At 40.6% G+C, this 26,452-nt stretch overlaps 1 protein-coding gene and 1 pseudogene across 3 annotated transcripts; one reads left to right on the forward strand and one right to left on the reverse strand.

Annotated features, from left to right (window-relative positions):
- The first annotated feature begins 4,581 nt into the window (after nt 1–4,581).
- Nucleotides 4,582–13,700, forward strand: LOC311083829 (uncharacterized protein). 2 transcript variants are annotated; one of them, XM_084115567.1, is made up of 6 exons: nt 4,582–4,764; nt 5,119–5,276; nt 5,726–5,858; nt 5,951–6,405; nt 8,006–8,265; nt 13,561–13,700. In XM_084115567.1, exons 1-6 carry the CDS (start codon nt 4,597–4,599, stop codon nt 13,629–13,631), a joined length of 1,245 nt encoding a protein of 414 aa, XP_083971693.1. In that variant the 5' UTR covers nt 4,582–4,596; the 3' UTR covers nt 13,632–13,700. The 2 variants fall into 2 exon arrangements, with proteins under 2 accessions (XP_083971693.1, XP_083971694.1); XM_084115568.1 differs by having other exon boundaries at nt 4,583–4,764; nt 8,006–8,252; nt 13,561–13,697.
- A 7,957-nt stretch (nt 13,701–21,657) lies between these two features.
- On the reverse strand, nt 21,658–25,051 carry LOC311083766 (putative inhibitor of apoptosis; annotated as a pseudogene). Its single transcript has 2 exons — nt 24,917–25,051; nt 21,658–23,248 (listed from the first exon to the last, which is right to left on the reverse strand). The product of its transcript is annotated as a putative inhibitor of apoptosis (transcript).
- Nucleotides 25,052–26,452: the final 1,401 nt, after the last annotated feature.

Here is a 26,452-nt window from a genome sequence, read left to right on the forward strand (position 1 = left end):
CATTCAGCTTGTCTGAAGTTTAAATCATTGGTTACCCGTAAGCCAATTACATAACGTTTGGTTATGATGTGTGTCTGGCTCAGCTGCATCGAACTTCCACTGTAAACACATGTATGATGCGGAAACAAAACCATCGAGCGAAATACCGGAGTGAACATGGCTGTGAACGACTTTTGCAGATTATGTGAAGTAAATCTACGCATCCACGGTACAATCAGCATCTACGTCACGGCTCTCAGCCCGCCCTCTGTTCGTTGATTGGCCGGCTGTTTTCAGGCCGGAGGAAAACTGGGAGATAGGTCGCTATCTCAGACTGAGGCCGTTTCTCAATACCAAGTACGCAAACTTCGGACTTGAGTCCCTGTAGTTCGGACTTGACAAGTTTGACTCCGGAGAACGAACTCCCGAGGACGGAAGGACTCAAATCTGATAATTCTGCAAATGGAACAGCGGCGTACTTGATAGCGTCACTCAGCTCGCTCTGGCTAGTCCGGTTATCTCTTTATGTATATATTTAGGCTACAATAAAACAAAATATGTTATAAACCACCACTCTGCCTCTTTTCATTTTCATTTAAAAAAATCTTAAACATAATGGCCACACAAATGTGGTTCAGGCATAGGGTGACCACCATCAAACAAACCAAATGTGGGACGATTATACGTTTGTGTGGGACAATGTGGGTCATTTTACCAACACTAAAACATAAACCACCCCTGTGTTTCTGCACCCTTCAGACTGATTATCTTTAAAGATGGACTTTTTTGTTAGGTTTTTTTTAAATGTATTATTATATAATGTCTAACTTAATAAAAACATTTGAATTCTGCCTTTCAGCTGATTATTATTTGTTCTTTAGTCCCTTCCAGAAAACATCACAATGTAACATAACATGTCTTTATTTGACATGTCATTTAAATTCAACATCACTGAGCCCAAGGGCAGCAGGCATCATGCAGATAACTATTTTATAAACAGTTCTGACCAAGTCCAAATAAAATCCAACAAAATAAACAATGAACAAATAAAATATAAAACAACATGAAATTAGATCATTGACAGTCTTATATATTAAGAATATATTAAACCAAAAACTTTCATATTTTTAGAAGGTAGGCAACCACAGCAGGCAACAAGTTGATAAATTCTGTTAAATTAAATAGTTTAATTTAATTAATTATTAATTATTTAGTTATTTAACAATTAAGTTCATTTTAATTGACCGAATTATCCATTTGTTTTCTGACAGGAAACACATGGAACGAATCACCGGTCCACATTTTGATTGACAGCTGTCACAACTGACCGTGTTTACTGCTTTCTTTTCAAACATTGGATAGGATTTTAAAAAAGGCTGTTGTGTTTGTTTGTACTTCTGACGAAGCGCTGTTAAATATAGGTGAAAAACTACACCGCAAAAATAATAAATAAAATGCTTTCTTAAAAAGGCAAAAGAACGCATGCACGTTTTCTTAATATGAGTATTAAAAACCAATAGACCGATGAAAATGCGGGACATATTCTCAATATGCGACGTGCGGGACAAGGGTTGAAAATGCTGTGCGGTAGCCTACAACGCAAAGCGGGATGGGTGATCACCCTTGGCAACGCAATTGATTATCTTCAGTGCATATTTATAACAACACGAAATATAAAACACAACCCTGACTCTTTTTGTTTTCATTTTAAAAATATGATACATAAAAAACATTATAATATTGATCATTAAAACTGACATTTAGCAAAAAGAGACAGGGTTGTGTCATTTTATTTTATTATATATGTACATACAGTGAAGAGAATGTAGGCAACATGCATAATAAAATATTTTATATGTTTTAAATATATAAAATAAAATGACATAACCTTTTTTGTTAAATGTCAGTTTTAATGTAGCCTAGAAATCTAGACGCACCCTAGCGGCAGCAAAATGTATTTCGCAGCCAGGGGGGTCTAGCAACTCTCAATAGGGATCTCCCAGTCACGTGACCCCTAGCCGCGTGTCAGCCATTTTGACGGAATACTTCAGCGCACCTACATACATGAGAATGCGGATTATCACATGTTTTATGGCTGCGAATTGATTAAAATAATATAATAGTATATAATGGTCACTATATTAATTATCTTGAGCCTGCTGTAATGTTCCTATAAATATATTTTCTTTCCAACTGTGCATTCTGAATAATAAATAGGCTAAATATATTTATCCACAAAGCTGCAGCAGTCATATGCTCGTCTTCCCATTAACAGTTTTTTTTTCCTTCTCTTTCTGACATTTCTTACCTGTTGGGTTTACATTTTTTAATTAAATTGACTATAAAGATTGCTTGTGTGTGCTGGTGTTTATTCCAGTCTTTTAAAATAGTTGAATGAATGCTCGCGATCGTGCCTAGTAACGATGTTAAATAGGCTAGGCTATTTAATCAATAATGTACACAGGGTAGAGGAGAATGACAGTCAACTACTTTGAATATTATAGCATTTTGGGCATAAACATGTAAATAATGAAAAGACTGACATTGAAAAATGACACAGAATGATTAAAATTTAAATATTTAATTCAAATAAATAAATGTTCGTGGTTCACACTGATGTTATTCATTTGTTCTCACACACTTCAGCGTCACGGTCACTGGTTTAGACGAACACTGACCATTAGCTGGTACTATTATTAGCACAGCGGCCGTCAGCTAACTCTTCACGTCATGTCATCACAAAAAGAAATATACAAGAGGAAGATATAGGAATTAGTAATCATAGATCCTTATGAAGCACCACAAGTTCTTTTTACAGACATTAAATGTGTAGAAAAACTTCCTGACATTGAGTTCGGTGACATTTACAGCTAAGTTACCTTATTCACTTCCCATCACGCTACACCGGAGCTTCATTAAAAGCATACACAAGCTTAGCAGGCTATCGGTATCACAGCATCGCTCGGGCATGATAGAAAAATAGGTGAATATAGACATTCTCTGGTGAATATTTCGCGACGACCTGTATTATGACCAGCGGTTTAGGATTTTCTATACCGTCAAAATGGCTGCTCCAACTGGCGTGACGTCTCGTGGGACGAGACCGGAAGTAGGGTAAACTCTTTTCCGGTGAAAGCACTAGCAGTAGCAGTCGGAGGACAAATGCGGAGACTAAAAGCGGCCAGTCCTGTTGCGTACCTTTTTATGTTTGCACTCATAGAAGAAACAACCGTATTTATTATTGCACAGCTTTTCTTGTGACGAAATGTTGAAAAAGCGCTGGATTTGGGCTATACCGAGAGAAGAGGGGCACTTTTTTGTGTGTTAAGCACTTCACGGAGGATGAAGTCCGTGTAACTTACGAATCTACGAGAGTCCGGTCGTAGATATCTTACACCGCAGGCCGTGCTTTGCAGGTTTTCATGGAACAACTGGGAGAGAAGTTAAATCAGGCCAGACACAGACGACAAAAAGACGTGTCTGTGGTGTGAAGGAGGAAGCAGATGTTGAAAATGGAGTGTTGATACGGATCGAGTAGCGACAGGCCTATCCGATTGTTAAGTCTGACATCACGCGTGACGTTTAGCCTTTTCCGGGTCCAAGCGCTCCGACCGCTCGTCCAGAAATAACAATGGCGGAGCCAGTAAATTTATTTACGATCACGTCCTTCTTTAGTGAGGCACCCTTGGCGGTCAAAAAGGGTTTAAATTCTTTTAACTCCAACAGAGTGGTTAGTGTAGCTCATCAGTCAGGTGGCATAATTAAGGGTAGAGTCCAGGCATCGATGAAAAAGAAGATTTACGAGGTTGAGGTGAGTTAGCTGTAAGCTAGCTAGCTAGTTGACATCATTTGATATTCCATGTTCTGGATGAGGTATTTCAAAAGAACATGTTCAGGACTGCTATAACTGTGGATGTAAACGAAGATGAAATGGCAAATATGTGACTGCCAGGTTTTAGAGGGTTAACTTAAGTTAGTGAACTTAGGCTAGTCAATTTAGTAACGTTAGTATGATCTGACAGCCCCGGGATGGCTACAGAATTAATAAACATAGGGGTTTTTTTTTTTAGAAGTGTTAGGGTTAAATTGTTTTCAATATAGGTTCACGTTGAGGGCCAAGCAGTCAAGTACAGCACATGCGAGTGCCCAATCGGCAGAGACAAGTGCCATCATATGGCAGCTTTGTTGAATTGGGTTGAGAAAAATGTGTCCCGCACCGACGTGGAATGTGTGTGGAAGAAGGCCAACACTCCGAAGGGGGACGAAATTGCATCCAAGAGAGTGTCTGAGATGACACCAACCACAACACGAGGTTTGTAATAAGTTTGTTGATGTTGCCTGGTTTTAATTATTTTCTTAAATACGTAATGTGGTTTAAAGCTATTGCTAATAAGATTAATCATATTCATGAAACTCTTCTAACATACACTCACGGTGTGTTGTAATTCAGCTAAAAATCATGACTGTGAGCTTTATCACCACATTGAAATATAGTTGCAAGACTGTGAGGCTGAGATGTACACTGTGTTTTTTTTTGTTTTTTTTTAAAGCTTAGATTTTGTGCTATAAATGAATGATCATAATAAAAGGCTGTTGAATTGAGAATCATCACTTGTAATGATCTTAAATACTACTATTCATTTTTATAACCAGTTTTATACCATTATTTCAGCTGGCATCAAAAGACCTGTCACCCAGGAGGACAAAGAATGGGCTCAGGCGTCCTTATTGCAACTTGGGCGTTTTACAGGGATGGGGTGGATTTTGAGTTCAGAGACGCCTCAGGTATTTTTTTTTTTTTACTTTTGTAAAAAATGTACTTTCATGTTCCCTTAAAATTAGTAGAAACATTACAATAACACTACATTATATCAATGACAATTCAGCTAGAATTTTGTCATCCAATTTTGTACAATGTTATGTTTAATCATTTCTTGAAATTTGAAAAGTGTTTCAAACTGTTTATTATAGTTAAAAACTAACATTACATAATTTAGGCTCATTAAAAATATTGGTAAACTACGCACATGTATGTATGTAAACCATTGCTTTCATTTCAAATGTATTTTGTAAACACAATGTGGCTAAGTATGTGGACACCTCACTGACTTCACAACTTGTGCCTAACGTTAAATCTAGACTCTCCCAATCAAGACATTTGATGGGCTGATGACCAGCCCAGGTTTTGTCCAAGCTGAGGACAAGGCTCTATATGTGCTGTCAATGCTTGCTGTCAATGATCAGGAGAAGCAGCAGATTGAGGAAGCAACAGTTGGCCAGGCTAAGAACGCATCATGGTAAGAAAGCTTATTAATAAAAACAAAATTCTGGTGGTTCAGAGAGCAAAAGACTCTGAAACTTTAACACATGGAAAAAGACAACACAAGCATAAATAAGTTAGCCCTGATGACATTCTGCTGTCATTACTCTAAGTCTAAGACAATCCTGAACACCTTGATTAGCTGGATCAGGTGTGTTTTATTAGTGTTGAAGCTGAACTCTGAAGGGCTGTGGCACACCAGGAACTGAGTTTGACACCCCTGCTCTAAAAGAATGTTAGTTGCTTTCGAAAAATGTACTTACTGAAAGTTGATATGGATAAAAGTGTCTGCTAAAGGCTGTAAATTTGCTCAGAATTTAGAAAATGCACTGCAAAATGTCATATGTAAGATGTTTTTTTACATGAAACTGTAATGTCAATTGTTGTGCAACAATGGTCTCTCTTGTGGCTGGTTTCTTTTAACAGGTTTGCATATCGCAAGAAAAGGATAACCGCAAGTAATTTTGGTTTGGTCTTGGCAGCAGTCAAGCGGAAGTCTTACCCGCCTTCCTTATTCAAAACCCTGCTTGGCCAGTACAACCTCAAAGAAGGATCTAAAGTAAGTTGTAGTATAGTGAATATTTACAATGAAGGCATCTGTCTATGAACACACTTATTAAGACTAAGTGGTATTTGTCCCCTCCCCCCAAGGCATGTGATTGGGGAATCCTCCATGAGCCAAGGGCGAAGCAGGAATACACTGAGCGCACTGGTGTTGTTATACAAGAGAGGGGACTGTTCCTATCTGATTCAGGCCTGCTTGGTGGATCTCCGGATGGGACAGTGTCTGGAAACTGCGTGATTGAAGTCAAGTGTCCGTGGTCAGCCAGAACCAAGACTATCCTGCAGGCTGCAGAGAATAGGGACTTTTTCCTGGAGTTTGATGAAGCAGTTGGTTCCCTGACACTGAAACAAACTCACAACTACTGGCATCAGATCCAGGGAAACCTGCACCTGACTGGAGCTAACAGCGGTCACCTGCTTGTGTGGACTCCTCTTGACCTTGTCCTTCTGCCAGTGCTCAAAGACCCAACATGGGCTGTTAACATTAACATTCTGGAAATATTTTATAAAGATGTTTTCCTACCATACATTCTCTCACAGTTGTAGGTACTGTTCAATTTGAAAATAAATGAGAATTTGACATTTCACACAAGCAAGGCATTTATTTATAATACACGTTTGTAGGACCTTCATGCTACACACAGAACTTTTAAATGTAACATTTTATTTTACAGTGTCCTTTTTACATGTTACATGTACTTACCATAGCAATAACAGTACATTAAGCATAAATACATGCAACTAACCCTCAACCAATCCTACCCTAATATTACTCAATTATACTGTAACATTGACACTTTCAAATATAGAGTAACCAAATAAAACTATATATACAGTTATTTATATACAGACATATGTATTATACCCATTAACCTTGTATTTTGAAATTTTTTATCTGATTTCTGCAAGCAAATATGCAGAAACGAATATGTACAATAGTTAAAGGGATAGTTCACCCATAAATAAAAATTAGCCCATGATTTACTCACCCTCAAGTCATCCTAGGTGTATATGACATTCTTCTTTCAGACGAATACAATCAGTTATATTAAAAAATGTCCTGGCTCTTCCAAGCTTTATAAGCTTATGCTAAAAGAGTAACCCTTGAACTTGACGCACAATGTAATGACGATGGCTTCAGGGTGATTAAATCATGGGCTAATTTTTATTTTTGGGTGCACTATCCCTTTAAGCTCAATACCTTTAACTCATCCAATTTAACGGAGAATGGGTGTTTGTAAATTTGTAAGACACACACACACTTTAAGAATTTTGTTAATATTTTGTTTGAACTGGTACGGAATGTGGTCCAAAATATGAAACAATTTCAGTCGCTGAATTGAACGCTCTACATGTATCCTAGCTTTTGAGATGAGTCTGTTATTGTTCACTTCCTCCTGGGTAAACTGTCCATTGACGAGAAAAGACGGGATGTTCAGAGAAACTCCTTCTGGCAAAATGTCCCGAATTGTGAAGCCCTTGTCTGCCATCACCATATCACCAGGATTTAAATGTTGGAGAAGTCCACAGTCAGCTGTTATTGCCTTGTCTGAGGCACTCCCACCGTACAAGTCACTGGCAAAAGTAATGACTCCATTAGGTGCAACACCGATTAAAGCTTTAAGAGTGGTTCGTCCTTTGTACTGGCTGTACAAATGGCACTGTGCATCAAGTCTCTCTGTGTTGGAGACGGCAACCTCTGTGCAGTCGAGCACGATCCTACAGTTGGGGAAGGGCTGGAAGCAGTATGGCAGTGATGTTAGATTCTTGGCTGTTGAGGGGATGTTGTTCTCAAGCAAACCAACATACAAAACATCATACAGGGCACTAATGATGGTGGTGAAGATGTTGGTTACTGCTACAATTAAACCTGGTTGCAAGGTCTACGTGGCCGCAATTTAGTCTAAGCTTCATTAAGGTCAGGAGCAATTGATCAACTAGGGGCATAATTTGGACAGTCCAATCGGAATGATATTGTAACTCAAATTTAGAAAGAAGTGCTTCCAAAAACAGGACAGTGGCAGCATCAGGCAATCCAGTAAAATATTGAACTCTGTCAGGGCTGGAAGAAATTTGACTAAAGGAAAAAGTTTGCTTCTGTTTCTCCAATTGTCTTTTCAATTGGTCATTCTCTCTCCTCAGCATGTCATTCTCCACCTCAAGTGCCACAAGACTTTTTGAAGTACATGGGGTCTCTGCAGTTACCATGTCAGCATCCGTTCCCTCATCCTCACCACTGCTTGGGACCATTTGTTTCTTCCGTTTAGGGGGATGGCTGAGGTGCTCAGGGAATTGGAAAGTCTTCCCCTCATTCCAAGCAAATCGCGATGGCCCAGCAGCTTTTCCATTGGGGAAATGCCAACTGCACACCCTAGAGTTGCAGTTTGGGGTGAAGTTTTCACGCCTGTAAAAATTATAAACAAAATAAATTTTAATTACTTAAATTATTTTTCATGCGAACACACTACAATAACATTAAAGCAGTCATTGGCAATAATTGCTGTCTACAAATGTTTTGTTTGAAGTGTGTGCATGTGTGTACTGAACACTGTAGTTTGTGCAGTTTTTATTTAGCTTGTTGTCCTGTTAGTTTATGCTTGTTCTGTGTATGTACACAGAGCAATGTTAGATCAGAGTCAAATATGTAAACATACCTGGCCATTAATCATGATTCTGATCTTATATCTCAGACTCCCTCCAACAATACTCAATTATAGCAAGAAAAAAACATTAAACCAGTTAAAGTATGATAATATGCTAACATTTCTCATTAACGTTACACCCATTTACCTGTTTTTTAACTTTTAAATCTGTTTTCTTAAAGTAAATTTTCAGAAACGAATGCATGTATGTTATTACCCCATGATTTACTCACTCTGAAGCCATCCTAAAAGTGTATGTCACAGGTCGGGGTGGAGCGCCAGCGGGCCGCCCACCCCTCCGCCCGCGTGCCGCCCCTGAGGAGCTGACCGTGAGCACAAAGGAGGCAGACACAGAATTAAAAATAAATATTCTTTATTAAATAATAAAAACAATATAAAGTCCCTTCCACATCCTCTTTTCTTTGGGAGCAGGTTCTTCCAGCATCAGCAGGCTCTTCCAGCATCAGCCGGCTCTTCACTAGCCTCAGGCTCTTCCAGCATTAACAGGCTCTTCCAACATCAGCAGGCTCTTCCAGCATTAGCAGGCCCTTCCGGCATTAGCCGGCTCTAGCATCAGCAGGCTCTTCCAGTATTAGCAGGCCCTTCCGGCATTAGCCGGCTCTTCACTAGCCTCAGGCTCTTCCAGCATTAACGGGCTCTTCCAGCATCAGCAGGCTCTTCCAGCATTAGCAGGCCCTTCCGGCATTAGCCGGTTCTTCACTAGCCTCAGGCTCTTCCAGCATTAACGGGCTCTTTCAGCATCAACAGGCCTCTTCCAGCATTAGCAGGCCCTTCCGGCATTAGCCGGTTCTTCACTAGCCTCAGGCTCTTCCAGCATTAACGGGCTCTTTCAGCATCAACAGGCCTCTCCAGCATTAGCCGGCTCTTCACTAGCCTCAGGCTCTTCCAGCATTAACGGGCTCTTTCAGCATCAACAGGCCTCTCCAGCATTAGCCGGCTCTTCAAGCGTTAGCAGGCTCTTCCAGCATTAGCAGGCTCTTCCAGCATTAGCAGGCTCTTCCAGCATTAGCAGGCTCTTCAAGCGTTAGCAGGCTCTTCCAGCATTAGCAGGCTCTTCCAGCATTAGCAGGCTCTTCCAGCATTAGCAGGCTCTTCGAGCGTTAGCAGGCTCTTCACTGGACTCAGACAGAGGGAGGAATAGACACGTGTAACTCACAGCATTAGCAGGCTCTTCAAGCGTTAGCAGGCTCTTCAAGCATTAGCAGGCTCTTCACTGGACTCAGACAGAGGGAGGAATAGACACGTGTAACTCACAGCATTAGCAGGCTCTTCAAGCATTAGCAGGCTCTTCACTGGACTCAGACAGAGGGAGGAATAGACACGTGTAACTCGCAGCATTAGCAGGCTCTTCAAGCATTAGCAGGCTCTTCACTGGACTCAGACAGAGGGAGGAATAGACACGTGTAACTCACAGCATTAGCAGGCTCTTCAAGCATTAGCAGGCTCTTCACTGGACTCAGACAGAGGGAGGAATAGACACGTGTAACTCACAGCATTAGCAGGCTCTTCACTGGACTCAGACAGAGGGAGGAATAGACACGTGTAACTCACAGCATTAACAGGCTCTTCACTGGACTCAGACAGAGGGAGGAATAGACACGTGTAACTCACAGCATTAGCAGGCTCTTCAAGCATTAGCAGGCTCTTCACTGGACTCAGACAGAGGGAGGAATAGACAGCTGTGATTGCGAGTGAACAGCAGAAATAATTCCCACACTCACATTTCCACCACACACTGTAAGGTTTCACTCGTGCTCATTTCCACAATAAAACTGCAATTCAACAGACTCAGTGTACCAAGGCTTCCGCCCGCAATCCAGCCGAAGTTTTCTCTGGCTCTCTCATCTGTCTCTCTCATCTGTCTCTCTCATCTGTCTCTCTCGTCCTCTCTCTCCCGCGGCCTCCCGCCGCGACCGCGGCCACGGCCGCTCACGTGCTGCGCGTCTCACCTCTCATTCTCGTCGTGTCCCCCTCTGCTCGTGCCTCTGCTCGTGCCTCTCTCTCCCGCGGCCTCCCGCCGCGACCGCTCACGTGCTGCGCGTCTCACCTCTCATTCTCGTCGTGTCCCCCTCTGCTCGTGCCTCTGCTCGTGCCTCTCTCTCCCGCGGCCTCCCGCCGCGACCGCTCGCGTGCTGCGCATCTCACCTCTCATTCTCCTTGTGTGTTTTATCCTCTCAAAAAGCGGGAGTGGCCTCAATCAGACGCTCAAAGTGAAGTCCCTACACCTGTCGCCAATCTGCCGTTTAGTTGTCATGACGACAAACATTCATACAGATCTGGAGCTGTTTGTCACCCCGTGACATACCCCCCCACCAATCCGCTCCAGTCCCTGGAGCGGGACGCCGAAGAAAAGGGAGAGAAAAAAAAAAAAAAAAGGAGAGGAAAACAAAAAAAAAGAAACAAAGCAAAAAAAAAACAAAAAAAGGGAAAAAAAACTGGTCGCCATACCTTCGGCCCACGGTTGCTCAACTCAGGGCGGCATCCTGCCGACTACGCCATTTTATGTCACAGGTCGGGGTGGAGCGCCAGCGGGCCGCCCACCCCTCCGCCCGCGTGCCGCCCCTGAGGAGCTGACCGTGAGCACAAAGGAGGCAGACACAGAATTAAAAATAAATATTCTTTATTAAATAATAAAAACAATATAAAGTCCCTTCCACATCCTCTTTTCTTTGGGAGCAGGTTCTTCCAGCATCAGCAGGCTCTTCCAGCATCAGCCGGCTCTTCACTAGCCTCAGGCTCTTCCAGCATTAACAGGCTCTTCCAACATCAGCAGGCTCTTCCAGCATTAGCAGGCCCTTCCGGCATTAGCCGGCTCTAGCATCAGCAGGCTCTTCCAGTATTAGCAGGCCCTTCCGGCATTAGCCGGCTCTTCACTAGCCTCAGGCTCTTCCAGCATTAACGGGCTCTTCCAGCATCAGCAGGCTCTTCCAGCATTAGCAGGCCCTTCCGGCATTAGCCGGTTCTTCACTAGCCTCAGGCTCTTCCAGCATTAACGGGCTCTTTCAGCATCAACAGGCCTCTTCCAGCATTAGCAGGCCCTTCCGGCATTAGCCGGTTCTTCACTAGCCTCAGGCTCTTCCAGCATTAACGGGCTCTTTCAGCATCAACAGGCCTCTCCAGCATTAGCCGGCTCTTCACTAGCCTCAGGCTCTTCCAGCATTAACGGGCTCTTTCAGCATCAACAGGCCTCTCCAGCATTAGCCGGCTCTTCAAGCGTTAGCAGGCTCTTCCAGCATTAGCAGGCTCTTCCAGCATTAGCAGGCTCTTCCAGCATTAGCAGGCTCTTCAAGCGTTAGCAGGCTCTTCCAGCATTAGCAGGCTCTTCCAGCATTAGCAGGCTCTTCGAGCGTTAGCAGGCTCTTCACTGGACTCAGACAGAGGGAGGAATAGACACGTGTAACTCACAGCATTAGCAGGCTCTTCAAGCGTTAGCAGGCTCTTCAAGCATTAGCAGGCTCTTCACTGGACTCAGACAGAGGGAGGAATAGACACGTGTAACTCACAGCATTAGCAGGCTCTTCAAGCATTAGCAGGCTCTTCACTGGACTCAGACAGAGGGAGGAATAGACACGTGTAACTCGCAGCATTAGCAGGCTCTTCAAGCATTAGCAGGCTCTTCACTGGACTCAGACAGAGGGAGGAATAGACACGTGTAACTCACAGCATTAGCAGGCTCTTCAAGCATTAGCAGGCTCTTCACTGGACTCAGACAGAGGGAGGAATAGACACGTGTAACTCACAGCATTAGCAGGCTCTTCACTGGACTCAGACAGAGGGAGGAATAGACACGTGTAACTCACAGCATTAACAGGCTCTTCACTGGACTCAGACAGAGGGAGGAATAGACACGTGTAACTCACAGCATTAGCAGGCTCTTCAAGCATTAGCAGGCTCTTCACTGGACTCAGACAGAGGGAGGAATAGACAGCTGTGATTGCGAGTGAACAGCAGAAATAATTCCCACACTCACATTTCCACCACACACTGTAAGGTTTCACTCGTGCTCATTTCCACAATAAAACTGCAATTCAACAGACTCAGTGTACCAAGGCTTCCGCCCGCAATCCAGCCGAAGTTTTCTCTGGCTCTCTCATCTGTCTCTCTCATCTGTCTCTCTCGTCCTCTCTCTCCCGCGGCCTCCCGCCGCGACCGCGGCCACGGCCGCTCACGTGCTGCGCGTCTCACCTCTCATTCTCGTCGTGTCCCCCTCTGCTCGTGCCTCTGCTCGTGCCTCTCTCTCCCGCGGCCTCCCGCCGCGACCGCTCACGTGCTGCGCGTCTCACCTCTCATTCTCGTCGTGTCCCCCTCTGCTCGTGCCTCTGCTCGTGCCTCTCTCTCCCGCGGCCTCCCGCCGCGACCGCTCGCGTGCTGCGCATCTCACCTCTCATTCTCCTTGTGTGTTTTATCCTCTCAAAAAGCGGGAGTGGCCTCAATCAGACGCTCAAAGTGAAGTCCCTACACCTGTCGCCAATCTGCCGTTTAGTTGTCATGACGACAAACATTCATACAGATCTGGAGCTGTTTGTCACCCCGTGACATGTACATGACATTCTTCTTTCAGACGAATACAATCGGAGTTATATTAATAATGTCCTAGTATTATAGAAATGAGAAACGTTAGCAGATTATCATACTTAAACTGGTCTAATGTTTTTTTCTTGCTACGTACACACATCTTCGTGCTTCAGCTTAACTTTGACTAGCGTTATTGCCAAAGCTAATCTTAGCTAGCTAGTTTCATCTTAATTAGGCAGCACAGAACAATGCCTGACAATCCTAACATGATGCAAGATTTGGGTTTATAACAACAAACAACACATAAAACCCATAGACTACATAAGCCTTTTTCTCAAAGCACTGGTTTTGCTTCGGCGCCAGTGGATGCTAACGTTAGCACCCACTGGCGCCAAAATTTCTTCATTCGTTTAAGATTTGTAACTTACCTTATCAACTGCAGCCATTTCCTCTTCTCTTTGTCGTCACAGGGAAATCGGTAAAACGACAGCTGAATGTCACTTTCTTTTTTTAACTCAGATCTGTTCAAACAACACGGGACACAGCACTGCGGCATTGTAAAAACACTAGCGAAAGCGGTAGGTAGATAGAGAGGACGCGGACTTTGGACCCGGAAACAGTATTATCGGAGAGTGGTGACGTCACGACTTAAAAACCGAATAGACCTTCTAGCTGCAAAAACCTAAATTGGGTCAGGCCAATCACGTCGTGTATAGAGTAGGCGGGGGCGGGCTTAACATATGACGACAGAGTTGCGACGGCTGCCACTTGAAAACAAAGAATGGCAGCTGCTGATGGAGAACAACGGTCTTTCGAATCGGCTTTGGCCGCGACTCTGGAGGAAGTTTTTCTTTGAGAAAAGAGCAAAGAACGGCACTTAAGTCATTCTTAAAAAAAGGAAGATGTGTTCGTCGTTTTGCCGGCCAGATATGGCAAAAGTTGAATCTATCAACTAAGCTCCGCTGTTGGGAAAACGCTCTGGTTGGTTGAAGCACTGTCCTATTGCGTGCAGAGGGAATTTGAAAGACAGCCGTTTATCCCGCCCCTCGGATTAAACCGCGTCTATGGTGAGTTTCCAGACCTAACATCTTGATGTAGGTCTGGCTTGCCAGGCTAGTTTTAATGATCAATAATAGCCATTCAATAATAAAGCAAACGATTCAGTCAAACATTAGTCAGCTCTCTAGGCTACAACGTTAAAGTTAAATACACTAAATATATAAAGCTATGAAACTTCACTTTGCCCTCAGCCAAAACGTTTTGCCAGGGAACAAATTATAGATTAATGAGACAAATAAAATAAATAAATAAATCGCCCGTTAGATATACACAAGACGATTTATATCTCATGTTAAACCACTAGACTAGAGACATCCGAGCCAGCGGCAAACGTCAGCAGCACTAACCGAGGAAAGGCTGTTCTCGGCGGGGTACATGAGCACCGAGCGTCCGATTGCCTGGATCTCACAACTCCGAAAACATCAGATCAAATTTTCAAATAGGCGCTATCTATATAAATAAACCAAAGATTTGAGCTTTAAACAACTACATTCTCAAAAGGACTTTGACTGTACTCAGGCCATTTCTCAATATACGTTCTTGTCTGTAGGCTACTTGTGTTCTTGTGGACTTGTGAAACGTCATCAGTCGCTGCCCAAGTACTGTTCCAATTCAAAAGCCGTTTCTCAATACCAAGTACGCAAACTTCGGACTTGAGTCCTTGGTAGTTCGGACTTGACAAGTTCGACTCAGGAGAACAAAGTCCCTAGGACGGAAGGACTCAAGTCCGATAATTCCGCAAATGGAACAGCGGCGTACTTGATAGCGTCACTCAGCTCGCTATGGCTACTCATAGATGGCTACTCCGGTTATCTTTATGTAGGCTATATCTAGGCTACAAATAAAACAAAATATGTTATAAACCACCACTCTGCCTCTTTTCATTTTCATTAAAAAAAATCTTAAACATATTAATGACCACACAAATGTGGTTCAGGCAACGCAATTGATTATCTTCAATGCATACATTTATAACAACACGAAATATAAAACACAACCCTGACTCTTTTTGTTTTCATTTAAAAAATATGATACATAAAAAACATTATAATATTGATCATTAAAACTGACATTTAGCAAAAAGAGAGGGTTGTGTTTTATATTCCGTGTTGTTATAAATATATGCAGTGAAGATAATCAATTGCGTTGCCTGAACCACTATTTTATTATATATGTGCATACAGTGAAGAGAATGTAGGCAACATGTACAGTATAATAAAATATTTCTTATGTTTTAAATATATAAAATAAAATGACATAACCTTTTTTGTTAATTCTCAGTTTTAATGATCAATAATAGCCATTATAAAAGTATAAGTAGCCTTAAAGGTATAAGAAGCTATACAATAATAAAGCAAACGATTCAGTCAAACATAAGTCAGCTCTCTAGGCTACAACGTTAAAGTTAAATAGACTAAATATATAAAGCTATGAAACTTCACCTTGCCCTCAGCCAAAACGTTTTGCCAGAATATTAATGAGACAAAATAAATAAATAAATAAATAAATAAGTAAATCGCCCGTTAGATATACACAAGACGATTATTATATCTCATGTTAAACCACTAGACTAGAGACATCCGAGCCAGGGGTTAGGGGTAGGTCATCAGACCCCCAATGGCGGGTAGGTTTAGGGGTGGGGTTGGGGTAGGTCATCAGACCAATCAGGGATGACTTCCCTAATGAATATTCGTGAGTCTTCCCCTACCATCCTGGGAAAAAAAATATCGCAGTCCGCACAGTCACCTCTCGATGCATCCTCGGTAAAAGCACTATGGGTAAAAGGGGCGGATCAAGAACACATCCGGGGATTTGAACTGGACTTGGCTAGAGTCCAGTGAACTGTATGTGAACTGTATGTGAACACATAATGGCTGCGTCCGAAACCGCATACTCAATGAGTAGGTACTTAATTTCAATAAGTACTTACTTAACGAGCGCTAAAAGAGTAGGTACTTTATAGCCAGATCTCGTTGAGTATGAATGCGAACCGGACATCTGCTATGTTGTTATCATTGTTATCATGTGACCTACCTACGACGCGTTATCACACGCGCAACAACTTAAAAGATGTGGACACGTTTAATTCATCTATCTGTAAATATCTTGATATTGATTAAACTTGATCATTTTGTGGTCTTTTTGAAGAAACAGCTGCCCATTTATTTTGTGAATACATTTAGGGTTGATTTAAGTTCTTATATTTAACCCTACTAATGTGACCCACCGTTTTATAAATTGTCATCTCTTGAATATGTTGTTAATTTCTTTATTTTATATCCAAACATTTTCATCCACAAGCAAAAGTGGCTTACTGCTTTGTTTTCCTCTTTTTCTTGTTGAATTTAACTCTCGTTTCATCCCTCAGGCCTAGGCCTATAAATAACAAAAAATGCATTTTTTAAATGTATTATAATCAATTATTTAAGAAAATATATATTAAGATATTCAACCTTGTAGGTTCTTTTTTCCTGTGTAAAAAAACTCATATTATGTATGCAAACCCATGATATACACTCACCTAAAGGATTATTAGGAACACCATACTAATACTGTGTTTGACCCCCTTTCGCCTTCAGAACTGCCTTAATTCTACGTGGCATTGATTCAACAAGGTGCTGAAAGCATTCTTTAGAAATGTTGGCTCATATTGATAGGATAGCATCTTGCAGTTGATGGAGATTTGTGGGATGCACATCCAGGGCACGAAGCTCCCGTTCCACCACATCCCAAAGATGCTCTATAGGGGTTATGCGGAACGCCCAACGTTCGAACCGGAAAACAGGTATAAACATTTCCGGTTTGCATTACCGTATGCATCTGCAGCGGTAGGTGATCTCTGAGGTAACTTATTTTGCGCTTTTTTTAGAATACAATTCTTATTTCTGTTTTAATTCAAATGTCACGAATGCTTAAATATCAGGGGAAAAAAATATATAAAAAAAATAAAATGCAGTCTTCATTTGATTGTTTTAATCGTCTGCAAGCAAATATAAAAGGTTAAACTACTATGATAGCATACAAGTCTAAACTAACTTACTGATAGTTAGCTAACTCTACATCGGGTGCCATTAGCAAAAGCTACATATACTAACTTACATACCTTCATAATCATGAATAAATGAGGAGGCGTAAAAACTTAAATCCTTTATCTAACGGAGTACTCGGGGCTCTGGAAGTCCGTTTGGCAATACGATGTTCATCTGAATTGATAGAATGGGTAGATCCTGTAAACACCGGCTATAAAAGGTCGCCATTCCTACGCTGTGTTTACCTCAGTAGCTGACGACCGGAAGTAGTTATATCTGTTTTGTAGAACCCGGAAGTATGTTGCGCATAACACTTATTGGGTTGAGATCTGGTGACTGTGGGGGCCATTTTAGTACAGTGAACTCAGGCCACGTCCACACGAAGCCGGTGCGTTCCCGATCCGATTTTTTTTTTTCTTCCTCGTTCTAAAAAAAAATTCCGTAAACACGGCGTCGTCTCAGGAAATATCTGCGTACACACGAAACCACTGAAACCGACTGAAAACGGTGTAGTATATATGCCAGACCAGTATGGGGCGCTGTAATTCTGACACAGAGATACACTATACACGGAGAAGAAGACTTTGAGCATGCGCATAACCTTGCGCGCTGTATACGAACCAAGAAGAAGAGGACGAAGATTATCGCTTGTTGCTCACCACAGTTGCAGTGAAGCAATATATTTTGCTGTAATAAAGTTAGTAGGCTTAGTAGCTTGAACACAATCATGTAAGTCCGCCATTATTTTTGTTGCTGTTACACGTGACACAGACGACACGTGATGTGATGACATCATCGTTTCACAAAATATACGGATTGGCTGTACACACGAAACCGCAAGGGTGTCGTTTTCAGATTTATCCACTTTGGGACCCGGTTTCAAAAAATAGCGGTTTCAGTCTCCCAAAACGCCGGATCCGTGTGGACGAAACGCCAATACGATAAAAAATGTATACGTATACAGCGAAACGCGTCTCCGTGTGGACGGGCCCTCATTGTCATGTTCAAGAAACCAATTTGAAATGATTCGAGCTTTGTGACATGGTGCATTATCCTGCTGGAAGTAGCCATCAGAGAATGGGTACATGGTGGTCATAAAGGGATGGACATGGTCAGAAACAATGCTCAGGTAGGCCGTGGCAGTAGTTGATACCAGGGACCTCCTGTCAAAAAATGATTGATTGGCAGGTGCCACGCCCCTTCCGGTGACAGGTACCCGCCCCTTTTGGCATAGGATCAAAGGGATCAAAGAAGATCAGATGAGATCAAAGAGATCAAAGGGGTTTTGAAGTCTTTTTGACAGCTAGTTTTGATTTTTGATTGACAGGTTGACAGCTAGTTTTGGGTTTTGAAGTCTTTTGATGCCTTTTGATATTGACAGAAAGTGTTTTAATAATTACATCATGGCTATGACAGCTAGTTTGATGTCTTTTGATATTGACAGAAGGTTTTGAAGACACTGTGATTAAATAATTATGTCATGGTATCTGACAGAAAGTCTGATTGTTTGAAGCCTATTGAAGCCTTTTGAACATGACAGTTAGTGTGTGTGTGTGTTTTTGAAGACACAGTTATAATAATTATGTCACAACAGCTAGTTTCGGGTTTTGATGCCTTTTGAAGCCTTTTGAACATGACAGTTAGTGTGTGTTTTGGAAGTTGGTATCACAGGATCCTCCTCCCTACATATTCCTGAGCGTATCCGGGCTGTACTGTGAAAACTGATAAGGAAAAAACTGTGGAAGTTTATCTCACACAAATGTTGAAAAGCCATTCAGTTCTTTTAAAACAATATAAATTATTATACAATAAATAATATAAAATAAAGATCTTACTAAAACCTCACACCAAAAGTTTAAATAAAATGAGAGTCACAAAAAATTGCAATGAGTCTCTCAAAGCACCGTCTCAAAACATAGGAGCGCGCTCGTGTCTCTCTCTGTGTGTGTGTGTGTGTGTGTCACGGGATTCCCCCTGCAACACTTTTGAGCTCTGACATCTGAAACGTGCTGTTCAGACACTGTGATTAAACAATGTCATACAAAACATTCTATCCTTTAAAATAATATAAATAATTATAAAAAAAAGATCTTACTAAAACCTCACACAAAAAGTTGAAATAAATGTAGAACTATCCACTGAGCCAACCATTTCAGTTTAAATAAAATGGTCACAAAAAAATTGCAATCAGTTAAATGTTTAGAGAGTGGAAGAAAAAAACATACAGCTTATGAAACAATGCAATGTATGAAACGGGTTCACGAAAATAAAAAATCATCTTATATGTTTAGAAATCAGGGGCCCTCTGGCCTCTCTTTACACCAGCGTTTGACCTGCGGGGCTCTAACTCACAGATTAGAATGCTTCTCAAAGTAAAAGCCAGAGCACATCGTATTCCAGAGATCAGTGAAAGTGAGAAAAAGAGATTTTATAAAAGTGATGTATATTTTACACAAAGGTTGAAAAACCATTCAGTTCTTTAAGAGTATATAAATGAAATGCTTATAAAATAAATATCCTGCTTATTTAACAAAAGTTGAAAAACATTCTATTCTTTAAAAGTATATAATATAATATAAAATCACAGAGTGGTTCTCTCTCACAGCACCGTCTGTCGGTCTCTGACTTCAGTGATCAAGATATCAGGTGCTGAATTTATTTCAAAGTATAATCTTAAAGGTTTAAATGATATCTTTTAAAAATAAAAGATGTTTTAAATTTAAAAAATATATATATATTCTACAACGATGGTCTGTGGAAAAACTTCACTTTTTATTTATCATAGGTATGTAAAATAATTTGAAATTTTAAGCGTCACAAGTCATCTCACACCTGTGAAAATGTTCAATAATTCCTTAAGTTGTATCTGTGAGAAAATGACCACATAGGCCTATCTTCAGAGAGAGAGCAACAATGAAAACATTTAGAAACTGTGAACCTGTAACCTGTAACTGAAATGTTAGTCTGCTAACGCCTTTCCAGAGCCCAAGTTTTGTTCATACTAAATTTATTTCAAAGCATAATCATAAAAGTTTAAATATGATCTTTTAAAATGAAAGATTGTTTTAGTCTGAAGTTTAAAGTTCTTAACTTTCTTTAAAGTTTAAATACATTCATAGCTTCTATTTATCTTTGAGAAGATTACTGTAATGATTTTGTTTAAATTGAACCTAAGGTATAATTGTTATTAAACAATGTCTGTTCAAAAACTTTAGATGGTTGAAAAACTGTACTTAGTCGTCTTAAATCTCATTTATATGAAAAGATTCAATCATAATTTTTTGTCCATGTGGAGTTTCAATTTTTATGGCTTTCCATAGCCATAATGATTTTTGTACCGTAACTGCATATTCTATCCCTTACACCTAAACACGCTGATCTTTCTGAATTTATTTCAAAGCATAATCGTAATTTTAAATATGATCTTTTAAAAATGAAAGATTGTTTTAGTTTGAAGTTTAAAGTTCTTAACTTTCTTTCTTGAAAAAATCTTAAAAGTTTGAATACATTCATATCTTCTATTTACCTTTTAGAAGATTACTGTAATGATTTTGTTTAAATTGAACCTAAGGTATAATTGCTATAATGTGAGACAATGTCTGTTCAAAAACTTTCAATGGTTGAAAAACGTAGTCGTCTTATATCTCATTTATATGAAAAGATTCAATCATAATTTTTTTGTCCATGCAGGGTTTAAATTTTTATGGCTTTCCATAGCCATAATGATTTTTGTATCGTAACTGCATATTCTATCCCGTACACCTAAACACGACCATCACAGAAAACTACATTTGTACATTTTCAAAAATGAAATGAAATGTAAACAAAGTTTTAGATAAATAAATATATAAATAAAAACACCTTACATTTCCAGAGAGATGAAGTAGTTCTTTATGCAACGATAAAAAACAATCCAAAAAGCAAATAGTTTAAGTTGCCATAAACAAAACAGCCCCAGATCCTTCAGAGATAAACTACAGTGTGAAATAAATGTTCCAGACCCTCACAGAGACGAGAGGACGACAGACCAGATGAGCCTCGGAAGATAATGTCACAGTAAATCTAGTCCGCGTTCCAGAGTACATCCATAGTTTTATACTAAATTCATTTAAAAGCATAACCTTAAAAGTTTAAATTAGATATTTATATATGTCAATAAAAGTTTTATTAAAATCATATCTTCTTAGAAGACTTATGTAAGATATAAATGATTTTGCTTAACGGTAACCTAAATTATAATTGTTACTAAATAATGTCTGTTCAAAAACTTTAGATGGTTGAAAAACTGTACTTAGTCGTCTTTGATCTTATTTATACAAAAATATTTCAAACAGAATTTTTGTCCACTAATGAAACATGTTGTCAAAGTTTGTCACAATGTTTTGTTGCTGCGTTGTTTTTAAGAAATGCGAGGAGTCCGTGTTGCTCTTATTTAGACTAAGTTGTATCATTGTTTTTATTCATCAAGTTAAATTTAAATTTGCAAATCCAAAAACTGTTTGTTACTTGGATGATGAATATCTTCACTTTATGATAGGAAAGTACGGACAGCGCCTTTGACCAAGCCTCTACATATGGGGCACTTGCGCAGAGAAGATGCACATTCTTTGCACACAACTAGGTGACCACAGGGGATGAAGACAATGTTCACTTCCTTATCCATGCAAACTTTGCATGTGCGCTCCTCTTGAAGTCTTCTTAACTGTTCCTCCATAGGCAAGTCTGAAAGATCTTGACTCGGTGATACAGCTTCATTTGTCTGGGCCATCAGTTTTCTCAGCAGGCAGACATCATTCTTCTTAATCCAGTTGCGGAAGACCTCTGCTGCTGCATTTCCTTTCGACAGGACTAACTCAATGAGCTGCCCTGTCTGCTGCTTGACTGTAGTGCAGTTACAAATAATGCCATACTCTTTCTGTGAGATGACGTTCTCCTCTAGAAGATGGTCCATTAAGCTCTGCACACTTTTTAGTTGCTGTGACATGGCAAGATGATGTTTCTTAAGAAAAGTAAGAAACTTACTTTCTCGCTCCTCCTCTCTCTTCTCATCTTCTGCACTTAGTAAATCAGACACCAACTCTTGAACAGTTTTGTAATTTTCTCCACTTGCGAGAATTTTGCTTTCAACGGTTTGCTTCACCACAGGATTGTTCATCATCACTGCATCTTCTGAACAGTCTTCTCCAGGACCCAGGTGTACAACAGCTGGATCAACAAATTCTCTTGAGTCGCTGTCTCCATTAGTCAATAGCTGTTCAAATAGTCTTGGAAATCTTGCTTGAATCTGATAAACAAACTCTTGGCCCTTTTCTTGCAACAGGTATTCACATCTTGGAAACCACTTAGCATGTTCTACCCATGGATCATCACCAGACTCCCAACATCTGAGTCCACCATCACAACAAAAGCACTTCACGTCATCATTACGACCAACATAGTAAAAACCAGCCTTAGCCAATTGGTCTGGTCGAACAGTTATTCTTGAGGGCCAGTTGACAAATGTGAGCAACCTTTCTTCACACTGTTGCTTTGCCGAGTTAGATACATTGGAAAGGCCGCCACCAGATAAAGGTACATTATCTGCACGGTCACCTCGATCGAAGCGGCAGTTGGGGTAATGCCTCTGGTGCTCTGATACTACACGATCTCCCGGTTCCCAGTTGCTAAGCTGGCCTCCACAACTGAAGCAAGCCACTCTGTCGCCCTGGCCAAGGTAGTAGAAACCACTTTTGGCAAGCTCAGCTGGAGTTACTGTAGCAAGAGTCCAATTCTGAAAGGTGTCTAGGCGTTCCAGTTCCCGACGCATGCCAGGATTGTGACAAGTCGGAGGTCGCTGGTGAGACAAATCCTCAACTCCACGGGAGGAAATAGGACTGGAGAGGGCCAGGTTGCTGAATACCGTGTTTAAGTAACCCACCCGCTCCTCCGTTTGGCCTGAAATGGATGCCGTGGTGGTTGATGTTACGGCTGTCGCAGGGTTGGAAAGCTGTAAGATGGCTACGATGCGAAGTGGGGGAAAAGGCAGAGTGAGAGGACGACAGGAGGTTTGCGGTGGCGGGTAAAAATGTGACCACAGGGCGTGTCCACTCAAGCCCTTCTCTCTGCTGGACATCCCATGACTAGTGTCTAGTCGTCCATGACAGAACACATAATCTTATTAAACTTATTAAATACCCTCTATGATGCAGGAAACGATGCTAAGAACAAAATCAAATTTTGTTCAACACCACAATTTAAAATTTTTAAAAATCACCACACAATTTCAGGTATTCACATCTTGGAAATGGTTGCCACCTCGGGAATACAGTCATTTAAATGCAGAAATAAAATATTTAAATATTTAAAGGGTCATTCCACCCATTTGAACATTGTTTTTTATTTAAAGTGGGTCATATATGTAGTCGAAATGTAAAATAAATTTTGAATTTGGTGCCTTCGTGACCGAGGAAAGACAAAAAATAACTTCAGGACGCATTTGTGTGAAAGACAACAACTCCCACAATGCACCACATTGCACAGCTCCGCAAGCCACTCCCACTAATCCAGAAAGCGAAATCACTCTTCCGTCTACAAGGCTAGCTACCACCAGAGCTTGAAATTCATTTCACACAAAATGTCTAGTTAGTTGGCGAACTCATTAGTGCATTACTCCTCGTTTGTATTTCTTTCGAAAAGGTGAATTATTGCATGGTACCTGGATGTTCAGTCAGAACATATGCGGTGCGAAAGTAGGATAGTTCACAACACAAGCGTCCGTGTCCTCGTCTGATTCAGAGATTTCGTCCAGGAGAAATTGTCATCGTTGAAATTCTTTGCCGCAGACGGACTCTATCACTATAATGCGGCTTGTAAAGGTAGCCACAAACACCTGATTCAAGCATCAGACTTCCGAAATCCTCTTCTTCTATATCATATTGAGCACTCTCTTCCGCTATTGTCATAACTTTACATCTGTCTCCACAGCGCCTGTTAGCTTAGCTTCAAACAAGATGGAGGATATTGCTTTCAGTTTCAGAGAGTAAAGTCCCACCCACTGATCTGTAATAGGTCTAGCGTGAGCGGTTCCCGCCCCCTGGGAAAGATGAGGAACGAGTGTCTGTAGTCTCAACAGAAATCCCCCCCTCTTACACTTCCTCCTACAATGATGCAAAATGACGATTTTTGCGTCATTGTAGGAGGAAGTGTAAGAGGTAAATAACGGATTTCTCCCGTCTCAGGGGAAAATGAGAGAGTGTTGCACGACCATTCAATAGTATGACTGGGTTTCTAACAATGCAAAGCTTAATGCAAATGGGTGGAGTGTCCCTTTAAATATTTAATCTTTTAAATCATGTAGTATTTTTAATTATTCTAAATATTATTATTCTAAATATTATTATGTATACTATTATAATACTATTTTTATGAGCTCAGACATTTTTTCATTCAGAAATTTTTATTTCAACATTATACTTTCATACATTGAAGTAGTGAAGAAAATGATAGATCGGCATTACGTACATAAAGTAAAACAATAATGACATTTACAGATGGTCTAACCAGAATATAAAATCTCTGCAGGCTATCATGTCTTGCTCTAGGATGTAGTTGACCAGACTTTCAACTAATTCACCAACGTCAGTTTTTGCATTTTTTGACAGCAGTGACACACAGAGATCCGTTACAAAAGTACAAATAGCGAGTATCTCTGTGATTTCGAATTCGTCAGAACATGCACGCAACACATCCAGAACTTTTCTGAGGATTACGCCGTTCGGCTCTTTGTCGTTAAAAAACATGGGTGTTACATCAGTCCATGACTTTGTCAGGCCTCTTACAACATCCATTTCATTTTTGAGATTTGTCACACGTTTGGTATCCTGCGCACAATCGTTTTTCATACCACACGCAGCATCGATGATCCTGTGCATCAAGCCAACCATCTAGCCTCTAAAATGATCTTTAAACATAGAGTCTAGCGTAGCTCTTAAAGGACACTCTTTGCCCGTGGCGCACTCACACGCCGGATGATACTTGTTCTCCATCAGGTTTTGCGTCGCCATTTTTTCAACTTTTCGAATAGTCCACTATTCGATGATGAAAGATGCTATTCGTTCCTGGAATCTCCTGAGCGAGTCCTTGCGGTACAGTCGTCCAGGGTTTGTGCGTTAATGCGTGGAAGTTTGTGTTTTTGGGTCAGGAGCGTAGTCTGCATCAGGTTCAGGCAAATATTGAAGTGGGCTTTGACAGTCCTTCAACTTTTGATCAATGAGATGATGCAGTAGCACAGCAGTCCGCGGCTAGTAGAGCTAGAGTAGAGTTAGAGCGTACGATGTCCTGAAATATTTATCAGGACAGCGATTGGGGTCCGCACCCTCGCCCCACTGGAGGGGTTGAATAGGGTGTCGTCATCAGGAAAGCCATAAATAACTATGTAAATTATAGTCACGATGCAACAGAAGTAGCGTCATGGAGAAGTTATGCATATGCCACCAGAGAGAAGTTTATTATTTTTACTCAATCCAGTTACAAAATCTGATTAAACATATGTATGGGTGAATTGTTCGCCATAAGTTCTGTAACAAACATTTAGAAAGTAGTTAGGATGTATTTAATTTTGTGCATGCTTTAAGTTAACTATTAAGATGTTAAAGTTCATAGACCTTTAGCGCATTGAGTTAAAATCAATATCACATTAAACACATCATTACCGTGTTTAATAACTTCAATAGTTATCAAGCACCAGCTGATTGAAGTTTTTCTTCAAACAAAAGTAATTTTCTGATAAATCTTCGTACACCTACATGTGTTTTGTTGTATGCACAGATTTTGAGGGTCCTTGTCTTTGTTTCGCGGTATTTTTAAAAACATAGAACCAGAGAACAGAGAACCTTGTGTGGTATTCTATATCCACATAAAGGGTTAAAATATAAAATCTACATTTTAGCGCTATTTAAAAACTAGGACGGTATAATAATAATATAATGTAAATGTCTCACGTGAAGATGATGGTTTAAACCATAATTTTATCAAATCAAGCCAATTCATGTGATTACTGTCGTATATGAACAAAGAGAAGACCTAGAGTTCACTAACATTACAGCTACAGTAACTGTAGGAAACAGATATCCGGGGGAAAGTGTAAAGAAAACGCCATACAAAACATTACAATCACACCCGGCAATACGATAAGTGTTATGCTAGTGATGTTAAACAATATCAAAACAGGTTGTTTCAGAAGAAATGCAAACAAATGTTACGCGCTAATATTTGGTCTTGTTTCAGAGTCGGTATGGTCCGGTGAAAACTTTGATGAGGCCGAGAATAATAGCGCTGTTAAACAT

This window comes from Abramis brama (genome assembly GCF_963993115.1).
Source record: "Abramis brama genome assembly, chromosome: 5".
NCBI classification, from domain to species: Eukaryota; Metazoa; Chordata; class Actinopteri; order Cypriniformes; family Leuciscidae; genus Abramis; species Abramis brama.

Coding starts and splice junctions, on each gene's coding strand:
- LOC311083829 (XM_084115567.1), top strand. CDS start 4,597: ATGATCTTAAATACTACTATTCATTTTTATAACCAGTTTTATACCATT. Junction 5,859..5,950: donor ACCTCAAAGAAGGATCTAAA/GTAAGTTGTAGT, acceptor CCTCCCCCCAAG/GCATGTGATTGGGGAATCCT. Junction 8,266..13,560: donor GTTTGGGGTGAAGTTTTCAC/GCCTGTAAAAAT, acceptor TTTTTAACTCAG/ATCTGTTCAAACAACACGGG.